Source organism: Echiichthys vipera, assembly GCF_963691815.1.
Source record: "Echiichthys vipera genome assembly, chromosome: 13".
In the NCBI taxonomy this organism is placed as follows: domain Eukaryota; kingdom Metazoa; phylum Chordata; class Actinopteri; order Perciformes; family Trachinidae; genus Echiichthys; species Echiichthys vipera.
In genome coordinates this window covers 16,445,826-16,473,325 of record NC_139838.1, presented here as the reverse complement: position 1 = coordinate 16,473,325, position 27,500 = coordinate 16,445,826, and the positions used below count along the sequence as shown (strand labels likewise).

At 42.7% G+C, this 27,500-nt stretch overlaps 1 protein-coding gene across 4 annotated transcripts in view; it reads left to right on the top strand.

Moving 5' to 3' along the window:
* The window catches only part of runx1t1 (RUNX1 partner transcriptional co-repressor 1), a 57,305-nt gene that overhangs the window by 18,121 nt on the left and 11,684 nt on the right, over nucleotides 1-27,500 (top strand). For all 4 annotated transcript variants that reach the window (XM_083925465.1, XM_083925463.1, XM_083925464.1 and 1 more), the window contains exons 2-5: nucleotides 16,584-16,721; nucleotides 19,562-19,803; nucleotides 23,089-23,178; nucleotides 27,011-27,192. In XM_083925465.1, coding sequence (XP_083781591.1) covers nucleotides 16,584-16,721; nucleotides 19,562-19,803; nucleotides 23,089-23,178; nucleotides 27,011-27,192 — 652 coding nt within the window. The remainder of the gene's footprint in view (nucleotides 1-16,583; nucleotides 16,722-19,561; nucleotides 19,804-23,088; nucleotides 23,179-27,010; nucleotides 27,193-27,500) is intronic.

The window sequence follows — 27,500 nt, the reverse complement described above, 5'->3', positions numbered from 1 at the left end:
ACCACTGCTGAGAATCAATCCAATCCATTAGTTTAACTGAATGGACCTACACTATAAGTTTTAGGTCACTGAACAAAAATGATAAATGCTTCCTGTAGGCACTGGATGCATTACCCATACACAGTGGGATTTTGTTCTGACGCTACCCCGTTTTAGCCTAGAAGCAACATCTGATATCTCTATCATATACATGAAACTAGTGCAAAGCCGTCTGGTAATCCAATATTAAAGCTGCTGTGATCATTATTTTTATTTTAACAATGTATGAAATGACTACATGTAATGTGAGTGTGAAGTGTATAGTGATGAACCCACAGAGAATTATCACCAAGTGTGGAGTTTCCCTTCAGCACTACAGAGCTTTTTAGCATCTTTCAGCGCGCTTTTTTTGGCCTGCAACTTTAGTGTTTTGGTTCACTCTCGCTGCTCCTCATCAATGTTGTTTCCAGCTGCAGGAGGCAGCTGTTTTCAGTGAAAAATCTCTAATATACTATCAGTCCAGCACCACATGTCAGGCAGACAAGACTAGCGGCTAGCTAGTGAACATAGTGGAGTATGTCTTAACAAATGCTTATGCTGCTCTGTTGCTCTGCTGCACTTGTATATAAGCAAATGTTTGCTAGTAAGTGTGCTATATCATATTTGTATGGTGTTCATGTTTGAAGAGGTTTTGTTTAATGTAATGGAATCATCCTTTTTTATTATTTGACATAGAATTGCAGTTGCATATCAAAATATAAATTGACAATTTAATTTTGAGCTCTAACCTGAGGTTTATCAATCGGTAAAAAGGCAGTACAAAGATGAGGATGGATGTGGCTCAAGAAGCAGTTAAGATGGAGAAACAGAAATGGAGAGAAATAATTATAAAGGAGGGAAAGAGAGAGATAACAGAAGAAGAGAGCTGTATGGAGGAGAGATGTGGGGCATTTCTTCTCAGGAGAGTTCAGAGGGGGCCAGAGAAGCAGCAGACGGCTGCTCCAAATGGATTTTCCTTGTTTGTAATGAGGCTACTTCTTCTGCCACTGCCAGAGCATGTGGTACTTTTTGGAGGGGCTGAATGGAGAGGCATGGACAGAGATAGTGCGAGTGAGTGGTGAAAATGGGTAGAAGTGGTAAAGAGAGAGCAGAAAGAAGGGAGAGGCAGGGGGAGACTGGGTTACCGTATGAGAAAGGAGGGCGAGAAACAGAAAGATTAATAGGAGCGGGGAAGTGTTCAATCATAGTTCTTTCTGATGGTGTTATGCAGTTGCCAGAGGGAGGGAGGGAGGGATGGGGGGAGCAAGGGAGGAAAGGATAGATGGTGGGAGAAACAATCAGTTATTGCAGGTAGTGGTGGCCAGTGAGAGGGAAAGAAATAAATGGAGCAAGGAATAGGAAGAGAGAAGAGATTTGTGATTGAAAATATCACAGCTGTTGTGTTGTAGAGGATAAAAGTGATAGCAGATCTGTTAAACTGTGATGTAGGGATGAAAATATTAAGATAAACGGATCAGCATCTGGACAAAGTAACAGTTTTTTTCAGTTCTGGCAAATGAGCTAAATCACATGTGTACTTCAGCTGAAGAAAAAAAAGGACACGTGTGTAGTATTCATGTCTTTCGATTGCCTTTTCGTTTTCAAACAGTGGTTCTGAGAGTTTAAATGAGAAACATATGAGAGAGAGCTTCACCCATGGCATAACTCTGGTAAAGACAGTGACCTGTTTTTAGCTTTTCTTTGATGTGAATTCCACGGTTCTGAACTCATATTACCTTCCCCACTTCTCCTCTCCTCCCCCTTTTTTATTTTCTCCTCTCCTTCCCACTTTCTCTCTCTCTTTTTACTCTTTTGTTCTCATCTTTTCTTCAGTCTTCTGTGACCGTGAGGGAGGGATATTCTACCGTACATTCACTCCTTTTCATGTTTTTCAACTTCCCTTCTGGTGTTCAAAGGTCTTGTGTGATGTATTCCAGGTTTTATATGCGTGCATGCCCGCGCCTATGTTAACTGCAGGTGTGTTCGGTATGACTAAACCACTTAAGGACACCTCTCATGGTCTCCCATCTGTACATCTGATGGGGCGGAAGGGAAGTTTAGACGACAGCCTCTGTGGACCTCTCTAATTCTATTCATTGATTCATCTTCAACCGCTTGTCCCTGTCGGGGTCACAGGGGGGCTGGAGCTCATCCCAGCTGACATCGGGCGTGAGGCGGGGTACACCCTGGACAGAACGCCAGTCTATCACAGGGCACATAGAGACGAACAGAGAGAGACAACCATTCACACTTACGGGCAATTTAGAGTCAGCAATTAACACATGCATATCTTTGGACTGTGGGAGGAAGAAAACCCACGCAGACACGGGGAGAACATGCAAACTCTACGCAGAAGGGCCCCAGACGGGATTCGAACCAGGAACCCTCTTGTTGTGAGGCAACAGTGCTGACCACCACATAAGTGGCATTCCAGTTAACCTGAAAAGATGGCCTGTCAGGTAATGGCAAGTAATCTTAATCTTGTATGCCTTAATATAAAAAGAAATACACGTAAAGTGTCAATACACAGGTGGTCATGATGACATAACGCAGGAATCTATGGCTTGGAAATTCATCTGATAAGATGCGAAAGAATGTGAGGACGGGAGAAGAGGGACACAGAGTATGAAAGCAAAAAACAAGGGCAGAGAATGAAGCAAAGGGAGAAGTCAGAGGCAGCGCACAGATGGTGAGCTGTCAACGGCCGGCTGTGCGTGTGTGTTCATGCCATGCATATGTGTGCATGCTGCATGTATGTGGAGTACATTTCTGCCCTTGCTTTCTTGTGTGCATGTGTGTGTGTGTGTGTGTGTGTGTGTGTGTGTGTGTGTGTGTGTGTGTGTGTGTGTGTGTGTGTGTGTGTGTGTGTGTGTGTGTGTGTGTGTGTGTGTGTGTGTGTGTGTGTGTGTGTGCGTGCGTGCGTGCGTGCGTGCGTGCGTGCGTGCGTGCGTGCGTGCGTGCGTGCGTGCGTGCGTGCGTGCGTGCGTGCGTGCGTGTGTGTGTGCGTGCGCTTGCCCTCTGAGCTGAGTAGAGGTACTGTATGTGCACAGAGCTGTTCTTCCCAGATGGTACTGGCAAACAGACACCGCAAGGCTGGCAGAGTTGGCACGACTACCCAGTACACAGTTGGCACTGCCAGCCACCATGCTCTCCCCTATGTACCGGGGCGAGTGTACCTGCTGCCAGCCGCCTGAGCTCATTGACTGACTGGCAGGCTGTCTACCAAGTGACTTATTCAGTTGTTAAAGCTTCTCTGTCTTTGTGTGATCCTAAGAGAGCATCCTTTCATCTTAAATGAATATGAAGATTCAGAAGAAGGGTTTTATGAATCGGTTAACGTACAGCTGCATCTAATGAAACAACACGTAGTCAAAGCATGAAGCAACATCAGATTGCCTGTCACAAGGATTCACATCACACCTTGAGCATTAAAACGGCTTCACAGCTGCATTGTAATTACATTCTGTTGATTCTATTGTTCCAGCAAGAGCTTTCATGCCTTAATTTCATTGTCAAATCATTAAACAGTGATGTGTCTTAACACACTGCTATGATCGTGCTGATCTATAGGCCTCTGCTGGCAGGTTGCCAGCAGCACTGCAGGCTTTCCAACTGAACGCCTTGATGTCTTCTCTCTGTGTGTTGAGCAAAACAAGCAGATACATACAAGGTTGAATAGCTACCGAGGATAAAGCACCACATCAGTGTGTGTTTCTGTGTGCGTGTGGATGTGCGTGTGGCAGATGCAAAGGCATGCACACGTCTGACTGTGTGTGGGCTTTGGTGGTGGTGTGTGTGTGTGTGTGTGTGTGTGTGTGTGTGTGTGTGTGTGTGTGTGTTGGTTTTTATACTTCCCAAGCCTTAAACAGGAAGAATAAACTAAGCACAGATGTATGTGTGCAATCATACAGTGTGTGTGTGTGTGTGTGTGTGTGTGTGTGTGTGTGTGTGTGTGTGTGTGTGTGTGTGTGTGTGTGTGTGTGTGTGTGTGTGTGTGTGTGTGTGTGTGTGTGTGTGTGTGTGTGTGTGCGTGTCTGTGTGTGCCTCTGAGGAAGCAGCTGTGCAAGCGGCAGCGTGTGCCAGGTCGGGAACACTTAAGAAGAACCAAGACACTGTGTATGTACGTGTGTGTGTGTGTGTGTGTGTGTGTGTGTGTGCGCGCATGTGTAAGCGTTATTGTGTGTTTGTGTGCATGCGTGTTGGGGGGGGGGGGTATTTGGCCACCCATGTGCACTAGGCTATCTCGCTACTGTTTCTGCAGGCACACACACACCCACACTCACACACACACACATGCAGAACACTGTGCCAGGCAAGCTGTTCACTAGCTGGCGCTGGCAGTGCTCCAGAGAGAGTGGTGGCATCCATCTGTAGCACTGGAGAGCAGTTAGGCTGTGTGTCTGACTCTGTGTAGGTGTGTGTGTCTGTGTATGCTGCAGAAATACAAAACCGTGGGATTGTCGTGATGATGCTGTTAGTTGTGTTGGTGGCGGGTGTGGGGACAGAATTCAGAGTTGTGCTGGTTAAAAAGCCACAGTTGTGTGATGGACGGTGGGAGGCGGGTGTGGGAAGGACAGTGATCTGAAACGCATCCTGCAGAACAAAGACTGCAACATGTGTCCCACAGTGCTGAGTTAACTTTCATGAGGTCTGAGCAAAGTTTAACCGTTTTATGCTGAGGGTTCTGGCAATGTAAGACTTCCGCAGACAAGAAAAAGAACTGATACTACTGTACCCACACATTTTAGATTAATGATTGCATTGTATCTGGTGGAGTAGCTACTTTTATTATCACAAGGAAGTAGAAAATCATTTTAGAGTTGATCATGAGGGTTAAAAAATGTACACCATGTATCATGCTTCAAATAGGACTGATAAATGGACTTGTACTTGGCGCCTTTCTAGTCTTCCGACCGCTCAAGACACTGTGACACAAACTTGTCACATTCACCCTTTCACACACACATTCAAACAGTGATAGCAGAGGCTGCCATGCAAGGTGCCATCTGCTCATCAGGATCCAATCTAACCATTCAGAAGCACATTCACACACCGATGGCACAGCCGTTGGGAGCAATTTGGGGTTCTGTGTCTTGCTCAAGGACACATTGACATGCAGGCTGAAGGAGCTGAAGATCTTCAGATTAGTGGACGACCTGCTCTTCCTGCTGAGCCACAGCCACCCAAATATGAGGCTAATAAATGTCCTTTTTCAAAAAATTCCATTAAACATAATACCTGTTTAATACTTGGCTTGTTTTGTGAAAGAAATATATACTATTCTTTGCACTTTACAGTAAAAGGCACCCTGTTGCAGCGATACATGGTTAAACTACATTATCACTTACATCTATTATTCTGTCTAATAATCCAAAAATAATGAGGTCCGTGCACAGACACACTGTATCGAGAGAACACAACATTTTGAATCCAGACAAGTAGTCTCTGGCACTGATGCTTCAGAGATCGGTGTATGTCAAAGCTTTGTTGTGAAATGGTATTCTTTCACATTTTGAGATCCTCTCTTGTGGCCTCAGATGGCTGCGGGCTGACAGGGAGGTGAGACAGTGAGCGGTGAAATGATGAGGAGGAAAGAGGCAGTGAGGAAGTGTGTAATAGTCGGATGAAAGGAGACAAAGACACATTGCCGACCTGGAATGGTCCTGCGTGCACGTGTAGAGACCATCCCTCGGCTGTCTCCCCCCTCCAGACATACTCTACTCTCAGCCACTCAGAGCCATTAGTAAAACCATGGTCACCATATCCCACATAAACACACAGGTACACACACACACACACACACACACACTATGTTAGCCTGGAAATGCCCTGCTGCAAGGTCACCACCGACCACCACTCTCTGCTCATCAGATGTGACTAAAACCCTGTTTTCAAACTTCTTCTCCCGCGGGGGAAGGTAGGAAGACGGTAGAGGAGAGGGAGAGCGAGTATTGAAAGAAAGTAGTGGTTATTCAGAGAAGGGGCGGTGAGGGGTAACGTTTTTTTTTCTGTTTTGCAAATCTGGTTCTACTTAACAGAGCCCTGGAACACATTTCATAAATTGCAGACATATTTTTTCGGAGCGGTTTTAGGGATGATAGTTAACCGGCAGTAATTTCCAACACATGGCAGCCGTCATGTGATATTTTGAAAACACCAGGCAGACAGGCTGGTCACCCCCATCCCCACCTCCACCCCCAACACCACAGGAACCCTCTCTCTACCTTACTGTTAGCCTCTGCCCTCGTTTTTCTGTGTGCGTTCTCTGTGTCTTGTGTTTGATTTGTCTCTCTTCTATCTTATCTCTTGTTTTCAGTCGCTGTCTTCAGCATCCTCGCCTCCCTTATTCCAATCTCTTCCCTTCTTTTTACATCCCAGTTTTCCCACATCTGTTTCTTTCACCCCTGTTGTTTTTTTCCCCCACCCATCAAGCGCAGTTACTGCACTCTCACTTCGCCTGCCTTGCATATCACTCCATCCGTCCACGCCTTCATCCTTCCTTTCCCTCTGTGCCTCGGCGTCTCTCCACGTAGTAAAAGATAACTGTCATGTAAAACGCGAGGGCCTTTAGTGTCTGTTGAAAATTGATTTTGCTTCCGAGGACAGGGATATGACACATGCACGGATTCAAATTGGCCGCAGAGAGTGGGTTCCATGTAGGATAAGTAGATGTAACAGGGGGGAAAAAGATGCGCACATCATTGTGTTTGTGTTTAGAGATGGAGTGGACGCATCAGTGATTTTAAATAGCGCTTGTGCTCCAGGGGTCAAGAGGTTCATAGAGGGTTTTTGTGTTTCCTTATCACTGAGAGCAGAATGCTTTTTGTTTAACGCAAAAGTACACAAGCTGCAATGAGATTCCAATAGTGAGGTGGTTGTTGTGCACTATAAACAGTATAGGCTGTATAGGCTGCGGCAATATAGCCACACAACAGATAAATGCACTATATCACAAAGTTAAGAAAGGTAACCCACTGTCTGTTGCCTGAAGCTGCGGGGAATAAAGCCATGTGTCATCAGCATTAGGATGTGTGTTAAGTGTTTTGAGTGAGTCTTTCTCTGCTGGCATAGAGTCTTGCCTGGGAAAACACCCAGATCCATTTGGGTTCACTTGGCCGCGTGTCAGCATGGCATCAGAAATGAACCAAACTGTACACAGAAAGCAATTTCCAAAAGGCTGGCTTCCATCAAATGGCCAAACAGAGCTCCCCACGGCTTACATCTGATTTATTTCACTCTATTTTTCCTCAAAAAGCAACATTTATATCATTATTTTTGACATCATGTTGTTAATGCCAATGACAGGCCAGTTTTATATAAATAAACAATGCTTTTGATAGAGATTTCTAAAAATGCTGATCGCTGCTTGGCCCTGCTGCAGAAAAAAAAAATCTGGTGGCAATATGTTTCCAGTTATTCCTATAATAATGGTAAGCTCTCGCTCTCTAACACACTGTATCCTAGTGTTATTTTTTATTTTTTTACCTTTACCTCTCCCTGACCCACTTCTCTCCCTCCTCCACCCTTTCTCTGTATTTTTTTCCAAAATCCATTCCCACCGCCTGTCTTTATTTTACAAGACCCTGTAGTTCAATTTTGCCTGGCAACAAGATGTGGCAGGAATCGGTTCGATTTGAGAGGACGCGTAACAGGCACTGTGAATCATTTTTATTGTTCCTTAACACTTGCTTCCCCTCTCTCTCTTTCTGCAAGAGAGACTTTATTTCAACAGATGGGTCAAACAGACATTACTATAAATCTATTCTTTGAAAAACAGCGAAGGACTTTTAATGTTATACGCCACATATGTTTTATTGTCCAGCGTGTGTGTAGTCAGAGGTGTTTTGCAGGATTTGTGTGTTTAGTTTATGTATTTTTGTGCATATGCGCATGCGTGTGCGTTAATGTTTGTGTGATGGAACAGATGGTGTTCAGACCTTTGTGTGCGATTGAGAAATCTCCATATGTCTTTGCTGGCTTGACAAAGTGTAAACACACGATGTTACACTGAGAGAAAAATACAGATATAGTGGGAGATGCTAAGGACTGTCAACACTGATCAGTAGCCGATCTGTTTAGTGCTGTATTGTACCATCATTTCTTTCATTCTATACTGTACATATAGTCTGCTATTTATGATATTTGGGGAAGATAGTGTCAGAATTAGCTGAAATAAAATCAAAGAAGACTTGTACCTGAACACATTAAGCTTAATGATGAAGTAAAAAACTAATTCTCGAGACTGCAGTTTGTCTTAATATATCCTTGCTTTCTTGTATAAATAGAAATTATACAATTATGACACACTTGAGGTCATTTTCCCTCATCTTACAAAAATTCCTTTACAACCTCATACAGTGACCTTTGACCCCAACATTCCTCATGCGTTCGTTGGTCTCGAGGAGGAACAACCCCTGCAAGCGAGGCACTTTCCAATTAACCAAAGTCCCAGATGTAACATATTTCTGATGATTTGAGGAGAAAAAAATACAATTATATTCAGACTAGTGGATCTCATTATACTGCTTATTACAGTAGGTGCAAGTTCACAGAAATATTTCTTTTTTTTTTTATTAGTGATGTGCTGTGTGACAGATTAGTTTGCACTATTATGGCTACTTATGTTGAGCGAAAGAATTGATCCCATGGAGTAATTTGTAAAGGAATGAAGCATTGAATGCATTAAGAGTATTAGCTATTGTGCTGATTTCTTGATTTTAAAAGGTTGTTACCAGCAAGAGGGAACTAAATCCCACTGTGCCCAAAGGAGGTGAGGCGAAGCAGCATCTACCAGTCTTCCTCAGGAGGAATATGTGTTCACCAGCGACTGTTCACAGTGGGAACGAGTGAAGCCAGGACCAACATGGAGAAAATGAGAAAGATGGAGAGAGAGAAGAGATGGTAGAAAAAGAGAAGTGAAAATAGGTGGAAAAAAGAGAAATCCAAAGGGACAAGCTGATGGTGGTGCTGCTCTCTTCTGCATCTGCTGGAGAGGGAAATAAATAAGATGATGTAAATCCGACCTGTGTGTGTGTGTGTGTGTGTGTGTGTGTGTGTGTGTGTGTGTGTGTGTGTGTGTGTGTGTGTGTGTGTGTGTGTGTGTGTGTGTGTGTGTGTGTGTGTGTGTGTGTGTGTGTGTGTGTGTGTGTGTGTGTGTGTGTGTGTGTGTGTGTGTGAGTGTGTGTGAGTGTGTGTGAGTGTGTGTGCGTGCGTTTGTGCGTGCGTGCGTGTGTGTGAGAGAGAGAGAGTGTGTTGTTTTTTGCAATTTGTGCATGTATCCTTGCAGCTGTGTGTTTGTGGTAGGGCGTTGCATCCATACATCTTCTTGACAAGCGGGTGGAGTTTGATGGGACATGCTCTGCATACTGCTCCATCTGGCTGCCGATGACTCTGTGTATGTGTGTCTGTGTGTGTGTGCATGGTCTAGTGGAGAGGGATGATGGAAAGAGAAGAGAGGTTGCTTCACTTGCATACCGATAGATTTCTCTTTTTTCTCTGTCTGAATCTCAATTGTCCCACCTGTCCCTCAGTCGTGTTCTTTAACACATCCATCCTCTCATTCTCTCCACCTTTATCTCTCTCTCTTATGTATGTCCCCTGCTCCCTCTCTCTAAATCTGTGCCCAGCACACACAGCAATCACCACAAGCCACTATCACACCATCTTTGTATCACTTCATCTATTACCTATCTGTCCCGTTCCCTCTCATCGCACATTATTGTGTACTGTGTGTGTGTATGTGTGTGTGTGAAGGGGGGGGTTTGCACAGTATTGGCACGTTGTGGACATTAGTGCACAGTTCACAGGCCTCCTATGGCTTCAGTAGCTCAAGGTTTTCACTTCAACAACTACATATCAACGTTTGCGCTGAAGGTATTATGCCTGTCTACATTATACTGTATGTTTGCCTGTGAGTGTGTGTACAGGGCATAAGTGGGTCAGTCTATATGCATTTTTCTATTTAAGTCCATAATGATGATATCTTATGTCTGACTTATACAATCTTGTGCTCACACAGGCGCCAGCGCGCCGTAAACTGTTTATGTGACAGCCGCCAACTCTCAAAAATTCACCCAGTGTGATTGAAATCCATTGTCATCTTGAAGAATGGGATTTGCCTGTGTGAAGTATTCTCGAGTGGCATATTACTGCCACTGTTATCACATCATTTTCTGGGTCTCCAACTGTACTACCACAGCGCACACACACACACACACACATATCAATTCCAGCTCATGAAGTGTGTCATGGAGATTGTTTGACTCTGTATCCTGATGACAGACTTTGAAGCCGCTGTAGCCTCTATGAATAATCTAAAATACCAAGGTTAGACCACGGTGTCCCCGTTTCGCAAGGTGATTTGAATACAAAATAACCTCACAGCTTCGTGTGTGATGATGAAATGAATGATGTTTTGATATAACGTTGTATTTTTTGTGGGTCCTCGCTGCAACATATTGAACTGTTTCTAAGGGACCGTGTTCCTTCTAGATATCGTTCATTGCAACAACTTTGTTTTAGGCGAGTGATGTAATTTGCATGTAACCTTAGAAAAAGGCGTGTATCACAAGTCGGGGGGGGGGGGGGATAAAAATCTCCTTTCTTTGAGCTCGGCTGAGAGAGCGGGTACGAGGGAGAAAAGTGAATAAAGAAAGAGAGATTTTGCAAACACTGGGGATCACGTAATCATGTACGATGCAAACGGGTGATGTAAGTGTGAAGACATCCTTGTGAGTGGCAGGTGGTTGTCCAGGGCTCTGCCTCATTTCTAGGATCAGTCTGTAAATCACAGCGACGGATTGTTAGGAGATTAAAGCAATTCCACTTTTTCGTTCTGTTAATTCACTGGGGAAACTTTGAGAGTGTATTTTTTAGAGATGTGAGGGCTGAAAAACAAGTGGTTCCCAATCTGGAGTTGAGGGATGTCAAGATGATTAACAACTCATTATATAATTTAGGGGACGTTTCCCAAATCTCTGCTTTTTTTCTTGTGAAATATGAATAACCCTGTCCTTTGGTCTAAAAACGGTTAAACTAAAACACTGATCAACACCTCACAGCACAAAGACATCTGTGACAATACACAAGTCCCCCAAAACAGTGGTTTACTCTAAAATAGTTCTCACTGCACAGCATTGTAACATCTCTTCTTCTATTTATGTACACAAGGCAAATACAACTTCACCCCTCCTGGGAGCTCATAAGTCAGTCAGATATCAGTGTAATTACCACTGATACACACAATGATAGCTAGGTAACAATATACCAAATACCTTTAATGAGGCATCACCACTACAGCCCTGATATTCTCATGGGTTTCAGTCTCGTTCAGGCCACCCATACTGCAAATGTCTGCACTAAGAGCTCCTTTATGATGCTCCAGATACAACCACACAACAAGTCGCTGTTGTGAGACATTAATCACTGTCATCCAGGAGTATGGTCATCAATAGGTTTGGCACCTCTGCCTGCAGAGAGTGCACGAGTGAATCAACACACATTTGAGAGGCTCTCTGTTCTTTTATAGCTAATTGCTGCCTCTTCAACAACCGTCCTCATCCTCTTCAATCCATTAATTCCTAGACAACAGCACTTCTAAGAAGTCGTAAAGTGAGTTAGGCAAAGTCAAAGCACTCATCAGCCTTTTCCATTAGAGCTCCGCACATCAATACCTGTCCAGTCCTGGGATACCATCCATCGGCCGGCCGCAGACGTGCCGCTCTGCCTACAGTATGCAACTAGCAGGGATGTAACAGGGCTAATAAATGAACAATAGATTGTGCATTAAGTTCTGCCATTAACTTTTAACAGATGTATTAGGCTGAAGGAGACACCCGACTTTGTTTTCAAGGTTGTTTAATGTTGCATGTTCAGGTGGCGCTTTTTGAATTGAATAATGCATTAGCTAGCAAGCACTTGCTGTTTTTCAGCCTCACTCTATTGCTGTAATAAAATGAGGGCTTGTCAGACTGTCGTCTGCACATGTCTTTTTTTTTTTTTAAATATACATACATGCCATATTTGCTCATGAAAATGGAAAGCACAGTGGTGTGGCGTGGACTGTTTTCAATAATGTGCTTCAGTTGTAAGATGTATTTTTATTTTTTCCAGAGACTGGGTAAATTACCTTGTGGAGGGAGTATTGCTATTGATTCAAATGGCGTAAGTGTTGAGTGAATGGTTGGGTGCAGCCCTTGTTGGTTTGTATGAAACCATTGATTTTACCCTGCTTGTATGCTTTACAGCGCCCTCAATCAAATCAGAGACAGAGAAGATGCTGTTTACAAATCACAAGTGTGTGTTTGTGTGTGTGTGCGTGTGTGCATGCATGCGTGTGTATAAAGGAGAGAGAGAGCAAGCATGTTATTGCCTGGATCCATGCATGCATGTATTTGCTGTGTCCATGTATTTCACACTAGTTCATTCTTTATCTTTCATCTTCTTCCCCTAAGGGAATTCAGCAGAGCTTCAAATGCTTTCAGGGTTTATGTTCCTCTCATCTCTGCCCGACAACTGCCATCCAATCATAACACTGACCCAGGTGTTAATCTCCAATTACAAGCCTGTAACCAAACTCATCTTTTCATACAGCCACAGGGCTTGCGTGCCATGCAGGAGTTCAGGTGGATCTTGAGTCTGGACTTTTGTGCTTTTTTTTTTCTCCCTCCTTTATAGAATTTTTACATTGTGTTTCCTATTCACTTTTTAGGTTTTCATTTTGTTAAATGTTCGGGAAAACATTTTTAATCAGTATAACCCCAATAAATAATGCTTCATCCCTCATTTAAAAAAACCCATGTTGCTGTTAATTGAAAAAAAATATATATTATTATATTGTATGGCAATTATGAGATAATTTGAATGTTAATTTAACCTCCTACTATCAAACAATAGATCAAGTGAACTGGGCCAAACATTACTAGACGATTATAAAAGCCAATATACAGAACTATGGAAAGCATGAGCTCAAAGATCCAGTGAAACAGGAAAAGTACAACCATGTGCGATATGGTAACTTCATGGGCTTATTATATATGTATGGTCTTTTTGTTTGACTGGAAAATGATGAATTACCTTGGGTCCTGTCACTCGGCCGTCTTTTTTAATAACCTTGTATTTTCATAGATCATATTTTAGGCAGGCAAACAGGATATGATAGCTGGCAGTCAGAGGTAAGACTATATGTTTCCACTAGCTATTCTGCTATCCGTATATAAAATAAATAGTCGGTCCAGACTTTTTTTTTTTACTGTGGTGAAATTAGAGTAGTAAACCTTTCTCAGTCTGGCTAGGTCGGGAGGATGGAGAGATGGTTAGCAGAAAAGCAGCAGAGTGAATAGACAGTTAAAGGTTTGGACAGTCGCTCTGTTCACCTCCAATCCTCTATTCTCGGCTTTCCTAATCACCCAGGTTTCTTCCACTATTTTCCACTCTATCTATCCATGCTGCTCTGAAATATCCCCTTTTCGCTGCATTTTATTCCGATGCTCCTTTGCTAAAACTTGTGTTATAGTATGAGTCAATGATTAAATACGGAGCAAGATTTTTGATATATGACCTCAGCACCCAAACAAGTACACCCCTCACATCAGTGCACCTTCACAACATTATAGCGTAAAGTTCCTCTCGCTCCCACCGCAGACCTTTCCCCTGTCCTGTGCAGAATAGCGTTGTGTGGCTCAGCCCAAACACCTTTGTTTGTTTAGTGTTTACAGAGCCAGGGCTGTGTATGAACACCAGTCTTCAGTACACACAGAACAGACAGCTAGCGGACTGTGAGGAGATATTTGCTGAATTTGACAAAAAGAGTGTATTGGACTTTATTGTACATTTGTGAGGCCATCCCAAACTGGATCCATCACAGTAACCATAAAAAGGTTTTAGGCTTGAGCTCTGTTGTGTTCTGGTTCTCAGTCTTAAGCCCAATTCGGACGGGATCTCTTTAATTTGGGGACTTGGGGTTTTAGTCCTGTCCGAATGCGTCATGTCAGTAAAACGCCTTCTGTAAAACAGTCTGGAAAAAATACCTGCGGTAAAACTAATCCCGTCCAAATACGACCCTCTGTAAAACATACTGTATGTTCATATACTGTCATATCCCTTTAATACGTAATTTCCACATTTTTTTGAACATGGACACGCTTGAAGAAGCACTCATCACTTTTTTTAGATAATACATTCTTTCATTTGGTTTCGTGTTTACTTTATTTTGTGATGTCCGGAAGCTACGTAGCACGCACATGGCGACAGGGAGATGATGGCAGTGTGCAAATCTAGTAACCACTCCCACTCCTGGTAGAATAAAGGGATTTCTTATCCTGTGCAAACTGGCCATTTATATTACAGACGTCCTGAGGTCAAATTATTTTACCCCAGGTCCCTGCATTAAACTAATCCCGTACAAATAGGGCTTTAGACTGCATCTAAAAGTCACCCAAGTCCCTCTGCCAGTGTGCTGGGAGCCTGATAAATCCAACTTTCCCACAGTGACTTTATCAGTCAACCCCACCTAGGACGGCTCCAGAGTTTGCATGGTTAGTGAGGGACAGTCATCTGTGGTTAATAGGGAGATGTGTGACCTCCATCTGGGGAAGTTAGGATTCTTTACTCTTTATTTCCTGACAGTGTCTGACTATATGGGTCGTGATCTGTTTGCCTTGAGGATTTCTGGAGGAATCTTGATGAACAGTACATTGCCTCTATTCGATAGTGTGGCTTTTAGACTACTTTTTGATTTTTGGAGAACTGTTAAAACAAATGAATCTTCACTTCCTTGTATGTCAAAGTTCTTCTCAGTAAACCTTTCAAGCTTAAAGAGGATAATCATTAATGCTCCTGATCATGTTTCTGCTCGTGAGGCTTTCACTATTTGCATTTCATGTATTTATTGTGATAGTTTCATATATTTACATCACGTCTTCTCTTCTTATTTGAAATGGAGCTATGTAGCCCTCTCTGTTTTTTGAATTTCAGTGACATCTCCATCTCTCACATTGCCTGCCTGCTAAAGCCTGACCTAGCATGACTAAAATACTTAGTCACAGTGCACCTCAGCAGCAGTGAGCCACAGTGCTGCTGAGGCTTGGGCCTAGCTAACAGGCTTAGGTTATCCTGTCTCTTTCACGTCAGTATTTCTCTTTCATTTCACCTAAACTTAACACTATGGATCCTAACAGCCGGCAAGGAGGAAATCTAACATTTATATACTCTGCAGTGTATATACTTTACACACAGACACTGTGGGGAGAATATGAAAATAAACACAGTAATAGTGTGCATATTCATCATGTAAAAAACCAAACTCAAGCCACACTCTGGTGTCTTGAGAAGAATGTGTGAAGGAGACCACCCTGTTTCCTTTTTCCTCCCTTATCACAGCGCCTTTACCGCGCATGTGTGTGTTTGAGTGAAAGCACATGCATCCACTCCATGATTACAGCATGAATGTTCACAATGTCACGGATAATACTTTTGTTTCTCTTGCAGCTCCTCCCTTCCCTCTTCCCCCAATCTCTTCTTTCTCTCCACCCTCCTTCCTCTCGCTTTTGATTTTTTTTTCTTTTTACAATCTCCCCTTCACAATGTGCCGCAGAGACAGTTGATAACAGTCTGTTGACTCTGTGGTACGGCTATTGCTGAGGGAAGTTGTCTATCATATCCTGCACAATATGGGCTCAGCCCTCACTGTCAGTGCAAGACTCTGATAATGTCTCATTGTTTTTGTTCTCATACATTTGATATGGTCAGGTAACTGCTGAGCACAAGGAAACCAAATTAGGAGAAAACAGGCCTGTCATCAAGGAGAAATGTTTTGATTCTGATTCATTTTTTATCTTTTGCCACAAGTGCCGCAGAATATGAAAGATGAGAGACAAGTTGAGAACAGTTTGTGTGTTTTTTTTTGTTATCTTAAATTAAAGTTCATTATGTTCGTTGACCAGTCGGTTTTCTGCCGTGCTCCAGTCCTGAGCAGATGTGAGGTATAGCATCCAGAGATTCAAGCATTAGGGCTGTGTGTGTGTGTGTGTGTGTGTGTGTGTGTGTGTGTGTGTGTGTGTGTGTGTGTGTGTGTGTGTGTGTGTGTGTGTAATGAGCACTGCAGTCGTTAGCAGGAGGAGGGGGTGGAGTGGGGGGTTGTGTGTCGCCATTCTGTTTAGCGGGCATGCAGGATGGCACAGATGGCAGTGGAATGAGACCTGTACTCGCCGCAGATTTACGCTTCTCTCTCGGGTGTCTGTCTGTGTGTCTTTGAGTCTCTCCTTTCTCCCTCTCTCATTCCTCATTTGACATGTCTGAGCATATGCATCAGTGTCACTGTGGCCAGACATAGCTGTGTGGTGAGCCAATCTATTTCCAGATCTAGTCTAGTCTGGTGCACCTCGAGGGCGCTTTGTTATCAAATTAAATCCTGCTGCTGTTTATGTGCAAATGATGATATAGTTCCTTTCTAGGCGCACAGATGTGGAATGTGTTGCCTTGAGCGGTTGTTTATTCCCTGCGTTCAACTATCAGCGTGTTCCTTTTTTGGTATGTTTTTTATAATCTTTCACTTTGTCTTCCTTCAGATCGCACTGGGAAGCGCTCCACCATGCCCGACTCACCTGCGGACGTCAAGACACAGTCCAGGTTGACCCCCCCTACCATGCCACCCCCACCCAGCACGCAAGGAGCACCACGTAACAGCTCCTACACCCCCACCACATGTAAGTAAAGGCAGGTTCATAGTTTTGCAGTACTGTATCAGTGCCGATTCTGACTTTATAAGCGGCTCTGGCATTGGCCATGAAATAACCGTTCCCCATTAAACAGTTTAAACGGCATCATAAATCATTGTATCTAGTATCAGAATAGTGTAGCGTTCATGTAGCCACACACCCTGGCCTCATGTTCCCTCATGTGTCCTGCAACTGTCGTAAATTCTACTTTAAACTGTTCCAGTTTTAACAACCAGTGTTCCAAACTGAAGTTCTTTTCTTTTTTTCAATTTACATAATAAATATAGTTTTATTACTATTAATTATACTCACATCACTTTATTGGCTTACTCTGGTCCATGGAAGTTGTGCTAGTTGGTTCCTGCATCACCCTAGGTTTTTGCCACAATCAGTTTTATCCTTTTAGTGGTTTTCATGGTTGAGTTACCGTTTCTTGATCATTTATAACAGTTGATCAAGTGGATTATATTTTTTCAAATTTAAACACATAACACGCTTTTTCTACTGCCGCAGATACGTTGTGTATCTTTGTGTCCCAGGTGTTATTCCTGTTGTTTCCGGGACAATAAAAATAACATGGAGCACTGCCTTTGGATGAACTCGGTATCAGCAGACACACTGAGTTGTGGTATCACAATCAGTATTTGGAGGGGGAAAATTGGGTTGGTGCATCCCTACATACACTACTTTGGTGGTTGTATCAACAGGTGCAATGTGATGCTGAACAATAATTCAATTATAAGTGAATAGCGGAATGACTGTGTCAGACCACAAAAGTATAATCCACCTCAAGTCACCCATGGAAAATAAATACAATGCAACACTTTGAAACAGAGCAGATGTACAGTGGAGATCAAAATTATCGAACAAATAATTAATACTTAATTTATTCTGAAATATTGTTATTTTTTATAGATCAGAATTTGATAGAATATCTGCTGTGGCTTTAGCACTGCTGTACTAGCATGTTTTTTTTAAATAACCAAGGCACTTCAACAAAAAACTTTTTTTGTGAAAAAAACAGGTCAGAAGAGAAGATTTAAACAATGTTTTCTTCAGGCTATAGGATTCAAAAATGAATAGGAAGTGTAAAGACCACAGCTTTGAATGACTTCAGCAAATCTGCGCCCACAGGACATCACTAGTTTCTCACACTGCTCTGGTTTGATCTTGGTCCATTATTTTTCAATCTCTTCCACAGTTCGGTAACTGTAGTGGGTTTCTTAGACCATACTTTGTCGCCAAGGATTTTCCAGAGATTCTCTATGAGGTTTAGATCTGGACTCCGGGCTGGCCATTTCATTGTTTCAATATTCTTAGCTTCAAGGAACTGCGTAACAGGAACTGTGGGACATTATCTTGCATGAAAATTGTGGGCTGATTGGGAGACAATTAAAGTGAAGGTATTGCATGTTGCTGAAGGAGGTTCACATAAACATTTGCATTCACCCTGCCATGTAGTTGTACAAGAGGCCCAACTCCTGCTCCAGAAAACATCCCCCAAACAATGACACGGCCTTTTTGAGCGACTTAAATGAATGTGGGCGCAGATGTGAAGTTGTTCAAAGCAAGGGCCTCTACACTTCCTTTTTATTTATTTATTTTTGCATCATTCAACATTATAACCCCAAGAGTAAAATATTTTTAAAAGCCGTCAAAAGACCTTCTCAACAAGTTGCCTTGAACCTTCCCAAATTGCAGTCATTCCAAACAGCTCCCCAAACAAGTTCATTAACGCCCACGCTTACAAACTATTGGAGCTTTGCCATGATGTGCACATAGCTGCTGACGAGCAAATTACACCCTAGTATTCGCTTAGAAGTACATACTTAACCACTTGCATGAAGAGCACTAGAATCACAGAATCAAAGGCCTTGTGGTTCAAAAATGCTCAGAGCACTCAAGTCTGCGGTCTCTCTGCGGTTCTCTGCAACAGAGGCATTATTTTGTTCTCTTTCAATCACTTATTCTCTCTTTCTTCATCACTGGTATTTACTTTCTCCCTCTCTCTTTCTCTCTCTCTGTTGCAACTCTCATACTCCACAATTAACATTGGGGCTTCCGTGCGATGAGGGAGGAAAGGCCCAGCTCTCTCATTACGCATGCCGAAGGTTTTAACAAAGCAGTATGCTTTGATTTCCACCCGACGTAATTGTTACCAGATGCAGTTTGAGTATCTCGTCTCTTTCCTCTCTTTACAGTGGCGGCTTTGGACGGCAGCCAGAGGGGGAGTGAGTGGATCACTAGTCAAAACCTAATCTCATTAGAGAGAAAGCTTTATGCCGCCTTGTACCTCTTTGTACACCAACTCCCCCAACACACACACACACACACACACACATGCACTGCTCCTGTGCTCTGGCACGACGGGGGGGTCACGCTGTCACTGCTTGTTTAGACTGCAGGGAGGGAGGGAAAAGGAGAAGGAGGTGCAGAGAGGCAGCATGTCTCCAAATGCAGAAATATGTTTTTTATGAGAGAACGCCGCAAAGGATCAAACGAGCTGCGATGATTGGAAACAAATGTTGAGGATTGTGAATGTTTTCAGGGGGATGTAAATCATTCCAAATCAGTGGTTTGGTCTCAGTGAAGCTGACGTATGTTGTTTTCTTTGTTGGTGTTTGTTAAAAGCACAGTCGGGGATTTTAGGTTATTTTGGGTGGATTTGCATATAGCAAGAGCAAATGCAGTGTTACTTTTGCAATGGAAATTATATTTACAAAAAAAAAATCTAAACTAGTTTATAAAGAACTTTTTTTTTTTTTTAATAAAATATTTCTCAATTTGCTCTTCTTTTTTTCTATTCTGTATGTCTTTGTCTGGCGCAGTAACCAATGGCAGCAGCCACTCTCCCACGGCGCTCAACGGCGCTCCATCCCCTCCGAATGGCTACAGCAATGGTCCTAGCTCCTCCTCCTCATCCTCGCTGGCCAATCAGCAGCTGCCGCCGGCTTGCGGTGCCCGTCAGCTCAGCAAGCTCAAGCGCTTCCTCACAACTCTACAACAGTTTGGCAATGACATCTCACCTGAAATCGGCGAGCGTGTCCGCACATTAGTGCTCGGACTAGTGGTGAGTAGCTACTGTGTGTGTGTGAGCTGTAGTTCAAAGGGCCGCGTAGAGTTGACACCGGGGCCTGAAGTTAGCAGGAATAAGTGAATCCATTAGTAGGTTATTTGAGAGTAATTCTTAGCATGCCTGAAGTACCAGATGGAATGACTTTACTGAATCTAACAGTTTAAATAGTGTCAGGTTAGTTGTCAGTCATTGAGATGAATACTTTAAATACTTACTGCTGATTATAAAATCCTCAGGGGTATTTCTCTAGGTTGTTTTTTTTATTGTCTTATGTCAAAAACCTCACCCATCTGGTCCTTCAGGCATAGGTGTAAAATAAACACAGCTATTTGCGAACCTCTGCCTCCAGGATTGACATCCATCAGTGCTTTGCAGCCCATTATTCAGTGTAACGCAATGCCTGACAAAACAATGCCAGTATGTTGTTTTCTGGGACAAAGAATAACATCAGAACAGGAGACTACCGTCTTCATGCACCTGATGCACTTTGGATTTTATTGCATTACTCTTATTTGTATTCAGATACAACGCACAACAACATGGAAAACCAGAAGCACAGGGCCATAAAGATTGGACTTGTTATTTTAACATCAAACTTATGTCATCACAACGGTTTTGCAGGTGTCTGAAAGCCGAACATATTGCAATATTGAAAGCCTATTTATTTATTTAGCTAAATAAATAAATGGAATTGCATAAAAGATGACTGGAGCTTTTTGAAATGTGGTTGTATGAGGTACTTATCCACAGTTGTACAAAATTGTATATCAGTTTTAATGTATGCTATATTTAGAATATTTTCACCACTTTGCCTTGCCGTCAAACTGAGCTTCCCTCCGGTTTCCACAGAAGTTTCTCCTCTCTCTCTTTCAGACGTCCAGTCTCCCTCTGCAAAAGTTCTTCTTCTGTATATTCATAAAGAGATCCTCTTCTGTCCATTTTGTAGTTGCTGTCGGAATCCCTCATTTTTATTTGTTTATTCAATAAACCGCGGAAAGTCTCAACAGCTGGTCTACGGTGTAAAACAGTTCATGGCACAGTTGATCAACAGCATCGCAAGTTGAGAAAATGTGTCAAAGGAAAAGGGCTGTTTTTCTGCAAAGTAAAGCGGTGAAAATATTCTAAATATAGCGTGCACTTAAACTGATTTTAATAGGTGGCTAAAATATAATTTGCTGCAGTTGCTGCCACCGTCCACAGCAGCGTCTGTGTCGGTATTCCTGCCTGTTTCTCCTAAACTGGCATTGGCTTGCATTACTGGTAATCACACTTATAACAGAGATTACGATCAAACTCATAAAGTGGATGTGTGATAAGTGAAAACAGCATGTTTTAATTAGTCTAAATTCACTAATAATGCAGTATAAAAACAACATGAGTGTATGTGTAGAACAACCAAAATGATACTGTGTATTCTTCACCAGAGATTTCTGAACTGGTAATACATGCCAAATACAAATCAAGTCTGTAAACATCATGCTACATTCATCCCAACAGAGATTTTATAAGACAGATGTGTTCCTCCAGCTCAGCTCATGGGAAGGCAATATAAAATACATGCGCAAATCTAAAGATTTACCGCACATCTATGGGATCTGAGAAGATTTGACTTAACAAGCTTGGGAATACAGAAATAGTGACTGAATGTTATGCAGAAAAGATGAAGGCGGAGGAGATGGAGGGAGGTTCTTTTTTAATTAGCCTCACAGAGCATAACCTCCTTTTGGCTTCACTATGTTTATTGTTCTCACCGTCTGTATATGCACATGCCTCTCCTGTGTCGTTTTGGCTTGCATACCTCGCCCCCTCCATATCTCTCTCTCTCTCTCTCTCTCTCTCTCTCTCTCTCTCTCTCTCTCTCTCTCCCCCTCTTCCTCTCTTGCTCACTGTCTCTGTCCCTCCCTTTGCCTTATTGAAAAGAGTGACACCGTTAATTAGCTAGTTGTGTGTTGCGAAGAGGGAGAGAGAGAGAGACTCAGGAGGTTTCACTAGCTGTCAAGAACAGCCCCTTCACAATCTGGGTGAACAGATGTAAGGCTGAATGTAACAAAATTCAGGTCTGGGAAATAACACTGAGAGTGTGGGGAGGAAAAATAATATCTGCTGCATTTTTTTTATGCTCTCTGTCTCGCTTGATTCTTTTTCTTTTTTTTTCCTTGTTTGCATTTTAGCTTGTTATAGAGCAGATTCTTCTCCCATGTGCACGCACACCTCTTTCTTCTGTCTTTTTCACTCTTTCTCTCTGCTTTGCATCATGGGAATAGTTCATGTTTAGCATTAAAAATAGTGTCACCACTGCCTTATCAGTCATCAATGAGGAATACAGGCAGCCAAAGAAGAGAATTTGTTTGGGGTTGACAAAGTGAAATGTATAACCCACTTTGGAGTCCCCGCCTCTCCTGTTTTCAGCCGTGGAAACACGCTAAATATACTACACCCTCCCTGTCCTGCATATTTTCCTGATCCATAATGCATTTTGGTCACCTTGGTCTTATCTGGTCTGTGAAAAGAGCCAGGCAGTTAGACGGCTGACACTGATGGAGAGATGCTCAGGCGTGTGTGTGTCACATGCTGTGTTGGTAAGGATGTGGGTGCCACGCATATGCACGTATAACAGAACACATTTGTGCCAACATCCTTATGAATGTCTAAGTAATGGAAACAAAGAAAAAGCAATGAAGTAAGGACAAAGAATCCCGTCCCATGTGATGTATTTCAACCAAATACACTCAGTTTTCCAATATCCTGTGCAAAACTGCAATAAATGTATTATTTATTGGACATAATTTATGGAATACACTCCTAAAATTACCACATCTTCATTCATGTCACAGTCTTCTTCAAAATACACATTTTTTCACTTCTATTCATAATAATTAGCAGACCTGAGGAAGTGTGAAAACAGACTGAAATGTTAGAACAATTAGTATTCAAACGATTCAAAATACAATTAAATGAGCCCAAAATTCATATTCAAGCCTACAAAAAATAATATATTTGGTATTTTTAATAAATTAGGGTCATTAATTCCTCATGCAGCATATTTTTTGATGATTTGACTCATGCATGTGTATTTATTTTGTTAATTAAAAGAGATGTGCTTCTTTGTTTTCTGTGGCTCTTTTCACTGTGGCCTGCTCATATGCTTCCTATTACAGAACCCGAAGCATTCACTCCGGGCCAGGATATAGCTTAGCTTCCAATAAGTAATATTATCACTTAATGCCTTCCACATGGGTTCATGTGTTTTCTCTCTGTGTCTCTCTCTCTCTCCTTCAGAATTCCACGCTAACCATCGAAGAATTTCACTCCAAGCTCCAAGAAGCCACCAACTTCCCTCTGCGACCTTTTGTCATCCCCTTTCTGAAGGTAGATATTTAAAAGTGCAATTACCACAGAAGGTTTTGCCTGCCTGATCAACCAAAATCTGGAAAACATTAAGCCAGACCAAATCCAGATGTGCATACTTATGTTTGTGATATTTCTCCCTATTTTCTCTCCTTATCTTTCTCTTGTATGCTGTCTATTTTTCACTAAGTTTCTGCAGTTTCACAAAATACCGTTTCTCTCATCCTGTCTCTCACATCATTTGTTTCTTTCTCTTTGCCCTGATCGGTTTCTCTCTTCTCCAAAGTAAACATAAGTAATATTACTACTGAAGCTGATCCACCTCTTTAAGGTGCACTCTGTTCAACCCGACTTTGTTCAGAATCCTTTATCTGTGCAACATTTGAACTGGAAGAAGTTGCTTTCAGAGTGCTTGGAACAGAGCACAATGAGTGGTTGTGGCCTGATGACAACATCCCTTTTCATGTTTTCCAGCCTCCTCCCCCATTTACTCTCAGGCTTTTTGGGACATCGATTGTTCATGTCACTGAAGCCACATTTTCAGCTATTAGCATGTTATATATAACCAGAGGAAGGAGCGCTCTTCTTCTAAGCATCCAGTCGTGTCTTTGATTCAGCCCATTTGTCACAGGTTGTCTTTTTTCAGTCACAACAGCACAGTTCATATCTCTTTATTCCAGTCTGGGAGATAAAAAATGAAGAGGGATAGTGTTTTTTCATTTAGCATTTGGACTGTTTGTGTCAGATAGGTGCATATTCTGAACGTCTGTAGGATTTTTGAGGAATTGAAGCAGTCTGGAGGTGAGACTGGAGGCAGCGGGATGATTTGTTTTAGTAGTCAAAGATGACGAATGGGACCGGGGGTTTATATTGAGGGATGTACTGTGTGGCAGCAGTTCAGATCCTGTTATGGGGTCTAGGTGAAGCTGCGATCAATATCAGTGTGGTACTTGAGAGATGGAGAGCAGGGACGGACATGGCATTTAACGCAGAGCTCATTTGTTTCTATTACAGGCTTAGTTTTGTTTTTTCCCTTTCTTTTCACTCTTTTTTTCTGTTTCCCCCTCAATCTTCTTCCTGATTCCTCCGCCTACCTCTTTATCTATACTCCATCTTGTATCCATCCCTCCTTACCCTTTTCTATCTGTTTGTGTCTGACTGACAGGCGTGAGGAAAATGCTGGCTGCGAACACAGGGTTCAGTTCTCCCTGAGCACAATATCACCTCACTATATGTTTTCCATGTGCGCTTGCATTTGCAGACGTGTGAACTGACATTCACAAGCCTGTATAACCGGTATTGGTCCCACTAGAATCGCCGTTACTGGCTGGTATGTTTCACAACACAAACAGGGACTCTGTGTCCTCCCTGTCTCCTTCCTCACATCACTCCCTTATCTTCATCTTTTTCTGCTTTGACTCGACTTCTCATTTGTTCTCCCTCCATATCTTTCTGTCTTTATCCCTTCCCTTCCTCTGTTTACTGTTCCCCATCTATCCATCCTCAAGTCCCTTCTTCCCCGTCTCCTCTCCTCGCCAGATGGTTAGTGTATCACTGGGATGGCTGCAGAATCAAAGATGCAACTCTCTTTTTTTTCTCCCTTCATCGCTCCTGCTCTGCCTCTCTCTCTCCCCAGTCTAATTTTAGGGTCTTCCCACTGCGGAGCCTTTAATGCCAGCTACCATATGGTAGCAGAGAGCAGTTGGAGGTGTTGGGGAGCTTTTATAGGTGCGTCGAAGCACAGCTGCAACAATGCACGTCAGGGCTCAGAGTTTTTCATTACGCTAATGTTAGACTGAGCCGACCCCTCCAAATCCCCACCCCCATCCAAACCCACTCAACTCCTTTCCCCTTCTCTTAATACTAAACCACAAATTGGTTGGGACTCTTTACTGGAAGGAGGCAATCATAAACCACAAAGCGCCAGTGACGTGATGTGTTGGCAGGACGCCCGCCACACAAGACAACAGGCTTGCAGAGCAACAATGTTTCTCTGTTTTTCAAGTTAAAGTTGAGCTTTTTTGTTTTTTAAAGTCTGTTTTGTTTTTCTTGTCACCCTGAAGTGAGGGGAGTGCTGTGAGAGTAACAGAAGTATAAACACCTTTATCTAAAGAGAGAGAGAGAGAGAGAGAGAGAGAGAGAGAGAGAGAGAGAGAGAGAGAGAGAGAGAGAGAGAGAGAGAGAGAGAGAGAGAGAGAGAGAGAGAGAGAGAGAGAGAGAGAGAGAGAGAGAGAGAGAGAGAGAATCTTGTGATAGGAAATGGGACAAATAGACTGCAGAAACTAAGTCTCCTAGATGCTCCTCCAACTGCAAATTGCACAGAAACAGAAAGTTGATGAAGTGCAGCATATCCTGAACGTGGCATATTCTGAATATTTTTTTGGCACTGTTTGACAAAATGACAGATCCAGGATTTTCACAATAAATCATGCTGGGTGGATTTTAGCTGCGGCTGCTGAGCACTACTTGAAATTTTCCTTTTATGAAAGTGCAGATGTTGATTACCATAACTGCACAGAAGCAAATGGCCGTACTTTGTCATATGAAAAATGATCCTGATGTCTTCAGTGGTCTGTATTTCTTGACTCTTTTGGTAATGCATCCCACATTTTCAGCAATTAGGATGACCTCTAATTAATGAAAGATGAGTTCACCGAGGTCAAAGCAATCTATTTTATGATCTTTTTTTTCAGAGGGTAATTATGATCATAAACTATTAACGGACCATTAACTCAGGCAGGTAAAGTGAAGGCCAGCGCTTGGCATTTCCTTTACTACAGCCAATTACTTGAGAGGGATTTTCGTATGATTATGAAACATAAATCCTTAACTAAACAAATCATGGTTGTGTTTTTGCAAGTACTATTTCTTTGTGCAGCTGCCAAATACACATTGGAGCAGTCAAAAAAATGGAAGCAAATTCCTGAGCTCATGTAGGACGGGAGGGGGGAAGAGTGAATAAAAACCTATAGACTATAAAACTGTAAAAACAAAGCAAGAGATTTACAGATTATGTTACTGAGGACAAAACAAAGATTAGCGCACAGAAAACTTACAAAGTAGCCTCTCCAAAGGCTCTTGTGATGTACTTCGCCAAATAGCCCCCACTCTCATTCTGAACCTGCCTGACGCAACACTTTCATCTTCTTGCTTCAAAACGCACCCCATCAGATGTCTTTGAAGTCAGCGTGCACATACCTGCATGACCCTGTAACTCCACGCAAGAAAGTGGACTCCCTTGTTATGTCAAAGAGACTGAAAATAGCGTATGTGCCACAAAAAAACAAAATGCATATGCCACAGAGAAACTCTTTGGGTGTTAATTTACTCTGGGTCGCAGGAAGTAGCAATGGTTCAGTGGTAATGAGCAAACAGGGGTCGGAGGAGGTGGAAGACACGCATCTCCGGGTGTCTTTGGAACGAAAAGAAAAGCTTTTATGATAACAATATATTTGTGTGCTTTATGAGCTTTTTTGTTTCAGATCAAAGAGATGCATCAGTCTGGTTTAATTCACATTTTGTTGTATAAATAATCAACAACACATTTTATTTTTGCACAAGGCCACAAGTAGATTTTGAATAAGCTGCCATTAATTACCCTTAAAGCAATGCAGACACATGAATATGTATTTTATTGTTTCATGCAATTCTGAGTCTTCATTAGTATGTTTTTTCTACAATATTTGTCTGTTGAAGACAGTAAAAGACAGCTCAGCTAACGATCTGGCAGATGATTTTCATCGTTTTCCAAATTAGCCAAAAAGCTTGCTTCTCTGCAAGTGTTGTCAGTGTTGTCTATAACATGCTCGTCACATTGCCTCTGTTAATCCAGTGCTTCTGTGTGCTTCTGCAGGCCAACCTGCCGCTCCTTCAGAGGGAGCTGCTGCACTGTGCCAGACTGGCCAAGCAGAACCCAGCTCAGTACCTGGCCCAGCATGAGCAGCTGCTCCTGGACACCAGCACCACCTCCCCAGTGGACTCCTCCGAACTCCTGATGGATGTCAATGAGAATGGCAAGAGAAGGACGCCAGACAGGTGGGTGAATCAGAAAGTCACTAGTCATTATTGTGACTCTTTGGTTTATACATCTACCAGCTCCAAACATTAAAGCAGCCCAGGCTTTTTCCTCCATTATTTGATCTCATGCATGAATCCCTTTGAGTCTGCCTGCATCCCCGTCAACCCATACAACACTCCACAGACACAAGCTGAGCCAATGCAAGGCAATAGTTTGATGTGTTAATGTATGTATGGGAAGTGTCTGTCAGTGCGCCACCGGGCCTCATGACGTGCTCCGCTGGACATCTCAGCTCCCGGCTCCTGCTCTTAATGGGCCAGAACTG